General features: G+C 35.0%; 1 protein-coding gene across 1 annotated transcript; it reads right to left on the bottom strand.

Annotated features, from left to right (window-relative positions):
- Positions 1 to 5,214: 5,214 nt before the first annotated feature.
- Positions 5,215 to 7,312, bottom strand: LOC114404944 (probable trehalose-phosphate phosphatase J). Its single transcript, XM_028367660.1, has 9 exons — positions 7,105 to 7,312; positions 6,937 to 7,010; positions 6,753 to 6,818; positions 6,594 to 6,659; positions 6,369 to 6,470; positions 6,094 to 6,241; positions 5,894 to 5,962; positions 5,670 to 5,757; positions 5,215 to 5,260 (listed from the first exon to the last, which is right to left on the bottom strand). The coding sequence occupies exons 1-9, from the start codon at positions 7,310 to 7,312 to the stop codon at positions 5,215 to 5,217; spliced, it is 867 nt and encodes a 288-aa protein (XP_028223461.1).
- Between the last annotated feature and the right edge of the window lie 374 nt (positions 7,313 to 7,686).

Here is a 7,686-nt window from a genome sequence, read left to right as displayed (position 1 = left end):
GGCCTTGTATTTTGGCCATTCTAGTAGTATAGGGTTTTAGCCTTGTATTTCTGGGCATTTTGAGTAGTCTTTGTAGTAAGGACCTTTTTTTGTATTTTCATGTTTTTCGTCATGGGGGTGAGCTTAGCTATTATAGGGGGTGTGTAGCTAAGTTCTAGCTTCTCATCTCAAGGAGGTGAGCTTAGCTATTAGAGAGGTATGTGTAGCTAAGCTCTAGCTTCTTTAGGAATCTTCTTAAGGAAGCTTCTCAAGGAGGTGAGCTTAGTTATGAGAGGGGTGTGTGTAGCTAAGCTCTAGCTTCTCAAGGAAGTTTTCTCAAAGAAGCTTCTCAAGGAAGTTTTCTCAAGAAATCTTCTCAAGGAAGCTACCTAGTCTATAAATAGAAGCATGTGTAACACTTGTGGTAACTTTGATGAATGAAAGTCTTATGAGATACACTTCAAAGTTCTACTTCTTTCCCTCTTTTATTCCTTCAATTTCGTGCTCCCCCCTTCTCTCTTTCTTTTCCTCCATTAAAGCATCCTCTTCAAGCTTCTTATCCAAGGCAATTCTTGGTGGTGAAGCTCCTTCTTCCTTGGCTTATTCCCTAGTGGATGGTGCCTCCCCTATCCTCTTCTCCTTTGCCTTCCGCTGCATCTCCATGGTGAAAAATCACCATTGAAGGACCTCATTGAAGCTCAAAGATCCAGCCTCCATAGAAGCTCCACAAGCAAGCTTCCATCACATTCCTCACAAATCCCTCCTTAGTGGATGTAGTGGTGGAGGAGACCTCCTTACTTCACCCTACTTCTCTTCCGCCATGACTTAGGGAGTTTTCTTTCTTTTGTCTTCTTCTTTACTTTTATTGTACTTGTCCAAATATATTGATTGCTTTGATTGTTCATGATCTTATGATTGTGCTACATTAAGGACAATGTGTTGTTTAAGTGTGAAGGGGGGGGGGGAGAAGATTGTTCTTTAATTTTGTTGGGTATTCTAGTTTAATTTTATTAGGTTTTCTAGTTTAAGTTTGTTAGGTTCTAGGTTAATTTTGTTATTTTGGTTTTATGTTTTGTGTACAACATTGCATGTTTCTCTTTGAATTTTGGGTTATGTACAGGTAATGGGTAATTGTTTTTGAAATAGGAGTTTCTTGGCATTTTGTGAATTGAAATCCTTGTTTTTTCTCTACATGTCAAGTTAGTTTTGAAAGTTCAAATTGAAGGTGATAGATTTACCCTTGGTGAGAATTTGAGCCATCACCATCTATTTTATTCGGTGTGTTTTGCCCCCATTGATTGCTTGCACAATAGCCTTGGCTTGACTCTTGTTGATACTTCTTGCTTCACATGCTTGTTCTTATAAGCCTTTAGCCAAATGCGCCTACCTTGAATTAATTCCTTTGATAGCCCCTTTGAGCCTATGTTCCTCTCTTTTTTTTTTGAAGCTCATTACAAGCCTTAAGTGAAAAACCATGATTTCACCCTACCCTTAAGAAATTTTGGAGCTTTGGAATTGTTTTGGGAATAAGTGTGTGTGTGTGGAGGGGGGGGGGGGGGGGGTATGTTTCATTGAATGATATGTTTTTGTTGGCCATGCTTGATGATGTATTTTGCCCATGCTTGATGTGTGTGTGTGTGTATATATATATATATATATATATATATATATATATATATATATATATATATATATATATATATATATATATAGCCTAATTGTTACTTTGTTTTTCAAATGCTTTCAATTACTACTGTTCACGTTCAAAAAAAAAATAAAAAAAAGGAAGAAAAAGAAAAAAAAATAAAAAAAATGAAGTTGAATAAATGAGGTCTTGGTTTGAAGACTTGGATAGGTTTAAGGACTTGGTTGATTTTGTTTTGGGTTTACTTTTTAATTTTGGTTTTGGGGTTTACTACTTTTTCTTATTTCCCACTTATTCCCCATTGCTCCTCTATTCCTTTGGGTTTTAGCTACTATCCCATACTTTCATCTACCTTGTCCTTGGCCCCATTACAACCTTAAAAGACCTTTTGATCCTCATGTACATGTGTTTGTGATGTGGTTGTCAATTTTAGAGTCTTGCCAAGTCTATGTGGTGTTTGTTTTCATGGGTGCTCTGAGAGTAAACAGTAGCCTGGACACTTGAGAGATGGAATGCATATCTTGTGAGGCTTTATCACTTTTCATTCTTGAGCTGATTGACTATCTTGCCATGTTGGAGATGCTTGGATGATTTTCATGATGGCCTTGATTCTTTAACTCTTTACGTGTTGGATGTTACCCATTCTTTTCATTCCTTGAGATTCAATTAGAATTATGTAATTGTTGTTGTGTCTGTTTGTTTCTCTTTAATATCTCTGGATCTGTCCCTTGCTTTGCTTTTTTATTTTGCCTAGGAGTGCAAAAGGCTAAGTGTGAGGGGATTTGATGTGTCATCATTTTTCTCCTATTTCTTAACCCTTTTTGTCACCATTTTAATTACTGATTAGCCTTAACTGTCAATTTAATTATGCAGTTTTATCAATCAGGCCTATTGGACTAATTTTATGTTTTTAATTTAATTTCAGGAGAATTATAAGCAATTGGGCTTGAATCCGGAATTGGGCTTGGACTTGAAGACAACAGACAATTTTATTCTACCAAATCTTATCTTATCTAGATTTTATCTCATCTAGATATTATTTCATCTAGATTTTATCTTATCATATCTAGATTTGATCTCATCTAGATATTATTTCATCTAGATCTTATCTTATCTTATCCAGATTTTATCTCATCTAGATTTTATTTTATTTATAGGCTTGGACTTAAAACAGATTTGTAAGCTTTGGGGCTGAGAACTATATAACAGCACCAAAGTTATAGTTTTAGGCTTTCTCTCTCCTTTTTCGTTTTTAGTTTTAGGCTTCTCTCTCTTTTCGTTTTAGTTACTTTTCATTTTGTTCAGAAGGAATAAATTTAAGTTTTGCGATTCTAATTTTTACTATTCACGTAGCAATAAAATTTCATTTTCTGCTTTAATCAGCAATTTCGTTCTTTACTGATTAATGGAAGGCTAAATCTCCAGCGTTTTTTTCTCTTGAGGATCAAGTACAACTCTCTTTGAGGTTCTATTATTACTATTAAATTCTGATAAGTTTTTCCTCTTCACCAATTACTCTGTATTTGTTGCTATTAATCCATGCATGCTCAGTGCTTGATTAATTGTCTCTGCGCTTAATTTATGTTCATGCTTAATAATCGTTCATGATTAATTGGTGTATGTGTTGCTTAATCACATAATGAATGCCTTATGTTAAATTTCGCTTAGTAATTTAATTTAGGGTTGGATTAAGTGGTTGAACTGATAAAGGATAAATTCTCGTAACCTCGGATAAGAGACTTGCTTGTGAATCAAGGGGAAACAACGTGTTTTAATTCCGATATTTTCTAATTCAATTTTACTCGCTATTTAAATTACAAAAATAAACAACCCCCCCCCCCAATTCGTTACTATTTTATTACTATCTGTTATGAACGTTTGGTTGACCATTGCTCGTTAGGAGGCGACCTAGGATCACTTCCTAGATACTGCATTTTTAATGTTTATTTGATTTGGGTACGACCTCGATCAGTGAACAAATCAGCAACTTGGTTATTGGTAGGAATATGGTGAGTAACAAGATGGCCAAGAGCAATCCGTTCACGGACATAGTGATAATCCAATTCAATGTGCTTGTTGCGGGCAAGAAATACTAGATTGATGGTCATGTGAAGAGCACTGAGATTATCATAGTATAACATTGGAAGGGATGCAAGTGAAATGTGAAGGTCTTGCAAGAGAAAGGTAAGCCATGTGAGTTCAGCGGCAGTGTTTGCATGGCCCTATATTCAACTTCCGTACTGGAGCAAGAAACTGTCGGTTGTTTCTTAGCACACCATGAGATAAGATTTCTTCCAAGATAGATACAATAACCGGTGGTGGAGCATCGAGTGGTGGGACAACCTGCCCAATCTGCATCAGAAAAAGCAAAAAGATCAAGTGTGGTATTTGAAGTAAAGTGGAGACCTACATCAATAGTTCCCTTGACATATCATAATATACGACGAGCCATTTGTAAATGCATAATGGTAGGAGAATGCATAAATTGGGACACAAAATTAACATTGTATGAAATATCAGGGCGAGTAAGGGTGAGGTATTGTAAAGATCCAACAACCCCACGAAAGTAACTTGGATCATCAAGGGGAGTGTTATTGGACGTCATCATCATCTTAGCTTCAAGTGGTGTGCTCTTTGGTTTACAATCAACCATGTTAGCTCGTTCGAGAATGGTAAGGGCATAGTGTGAATGGGATAGATGAAAGCCATCAGTTGTTTTGAGTATTTCAATGCCAAGGAAGTGATGGAGAGGACCCAAGTCCTTCATGGAAAATTCGGATTGTAGAAGTTTAATGAAGTCAGAAACTAGAGTGGTAATGGATCCCGTGAGGAGTATATCATCTACATAAAGAAGAAGAATCAATGATCCAATATTTGAGTGCCAAATAAATAAGGATGGATCAGCCTTACTACAAAAGAAACCATATTTAAGAAGAAAAGAACTGAAACGATCAAACCAGGTGCGAGGTGCTTGTTTAAGGCCATAAAGAGCCTTTTGAAGCTTGCAAACATGGTTGGAGAATTGAGGGTCAGCCATGCCAGGAGGTTGCTCCATGTATATGTTCTCAAAAAGCAAACCATGCATAAATGCATTTTTTACGTCATTGTCGAATAGGCCATTTCTTAACAAGGGCTATAGTGATGATTAATCGGATGGTGCCTGACTTGATTATAGGAGAGAATGTTTCAGTATAATCTACTCCATTACTACAAGAAAAATGACATTTACCTACAGACAAAAATTTTCACTATAAATAAAAAATCCGTAGGTAAATGTATGATAGACTTTGTCCTACAGGCATTTCTTCCGTCAACTTTGAGGGGCGTATAATGACGGCTAATTGTCTGTCACTATAGGTTTTACCTACTATTTATAGTGTGTAGGTAAAAGTCATTAACTTCTACCTACATCTCCTAAGTGTAGGTAAAAGTCTTTAATTTGTACCTATTATCTTTAGCTGTAGGTAAAAACCATATAATAATAATAATAATAATAATAACATAGGATCCCAACTTAGACAAATCAGGAACCCAGAATGACAACTCAGATGATCCTGTAGCAAACATAAGACTTCTAGTAGCCCACTTTATTACAGGAGGTCCAGTATCAAAAGTTGCACTCCTCCAACTTGCAACCTAGACAAGACAAAAAGAAAACAATGAATGATAAGTACTATCACACAAATTCCACAAAGGGAAAGTTATACTAAATACGTGTTTGGAAACACACATCCAGAGAACATATTTGGAGTTTTTGATGTAGTTCCAAACATGCTCTTAGCTGTTACCCAAAGTAGTCTTTGAAGCCCAACCACAAACTATAATTTTTTCTTGACATTACTATGATTTTTTACATTTGTTGTCTCTGCTTCCTATAAAAGACATTATTTTATGGAAAACACTAAAAATAAATTTTATTGTTTTTAGTTGTCTCTGCTTCCTATAAAAAATTTAAAAATACAAAATAAAATAAAATAAAAAGTAAAGTAATATTTTATAATTAAATATAAAACAGAAAAATATTCATCAGAGAAAGGAATTTGACCTGCATTGCAAGGAATAGGAAGCATTTGTTTCTTTTGCAACTCTAGAAACAAGAATCCCAATTCCTTGACCCCTACTGCGCAAAACTTGTTAATTATATTATATCCATAATGTTAACAAGTCAATTAATAAACATATGCAGGTGAAAATGAAATATATAGAATAGCAATATATATACTTTTAACTAACTAACTAGCAAGCTAGGTGTGGCAGCATTTGTTACCCTAAAAGCATCCTCATCAGTTCGATCATCACCAATATAGATTGGAAATACATCATTCAAATTCTTGTACCCTAGAAATATGCAAATAGTATTATTATAATGAATCAGAACAAATATATGACTTATATATGTAGCATAGGTAGGTGAGATATCAAAGTAAGGCTATTTTTGCATGAATTAATATATATAGTCATCTACTCACCTAATGATTCTAACAAAAATTCAAGAGCCTTGCCCTTGTCCCATTTGATGGTTGGACGGATCTCTAGCACTTTTCTCCCTTGGGTTAGTCTGAGTTGTGGATACTCATTGAGCACCAATCTAACTTTCTCCGCCAACGCTGCCCAACTCTAAGGAAAAAATAGAGTATATTTTTTAAAAAAAAAAAATTGTTACCGAACAATTTAAGTTTTTTGGCGTGTGTGTGGGTTTGGTAATTCTATTGATTCAGCAATTACATGGTAAGTTGACTGGTACCTTTTTGTCAACACAACGAAAGTGCAAGGACAAAAAAAACTTATTGTTCTCAACCTTAGCCCTTGGGATAGTCTTCGTTTTTTCTAACAAGATCTTGTACACCTGAAATTTTATTTTTTGATAACGTACGACGCTGTTAATATCTGATGTGCTGCCACAGGCCAATTTGGGAGGAAATGAATTAGAGGTTTGCATTTAGATAAAAGAAAAAAAAAGAAAATGAACCTCATCGATCATTGGCAGGAATTGACTCGTGGATTGGAACAACACTGCTTTATTATTATTATTACCCTGAAAGAAAGCAACAAATGGCAAAACCAGAAAGAAACAAAAAGATAGAATCTTCAACACACTGATTAGTTTCAGAAACTCTCTCTCACTTGCTTTTGGACTTTTTGTTGGACCAGTGATGTCCATGCCAAGTTCTGCCAATTTTACAAAGTTATATACCTGAAAAAAATAAATCAGAAAGAACTCCAATTAAATCTCTCAAGAGAAGAAAAATAAAGAATCATTTAATCACTTCCATGTCACTTTTTGTACTTATTTTTCTTTGAAGAAAATGTACCTTGTCTCTGCACCTTCCAGTCACGATTGCTATGGGAAAATGTCTTGATATACCCTTTAGTGTTGCTCTCATCTAATTTGAGGAAACAAAGTCTCGGATTAATCACAAACATAAGCTTTATTCAATGGATATGAGTATAAAGGAAAAATGGGAACAAAAGGAAATCCTTTCTAGTCATGAAAGCCTTATCTGGATCTGCAACAATTGGAGAGAGAGTTCCATCGTAGTCAAGAAAAACTACAATTTGCTTTCCTTTGGCACTATATACTATTTGTTCAAAGGTGTTCAGAGCTGAAGGGTGATAAAGGTGCAAAGAATGGTGAAATAGAAGCAGAGTCAAGTGATGAGCATAACCACACAGAGAATCATAAACCATGCAACATGTCCAACGAGAGTGGAGATAAAGCCTTCTAGTTGTTTCTTGGAAGCTAAAAATGGAGAAGGACCAATTAGAAAAAAAGGTGACACTAACAAATAACAACGTATATTTCAATTTTCAAGTAGACCTGAAATGAAGGGTAAATAGTATCCAATGATGTAAGTGGTGTTTCAATAGAATTAAAGGCATCAGTAATGTTTTCTTTCAACAATTCTAATCTCTTCAAGTTCAAAGTTGGTAGTAATCTATTTACTAGATAAAACTAGTCAATTTCATATACTTATCCAACACCAGGAGAGAAAAACAATAAAATTTGTCTCCATGGACAATCATTATTAAAGGTCCATTTGCTAATGTGGTTACACTCATAT

The sequence above is a fragment of the Glycine soja genome, chromosome 3 (genome assembly GCF_004193775.1).
Source record: "Glycine soja cultivar W05 chromosome 3, ASM419377v2, whole genome shotgun sequence".
NCBI classification, from domain to species: Eukaryota; Viridiplantae; Streptophyta; class Magnoliopsida; order Fabales; family Fabaceae; genus Glycine; species Glycine soja.
Note: the sequence above shows the minus strand (reverse complement) of the source record. Positions and strands in the feature narration are given on the sequence as shown.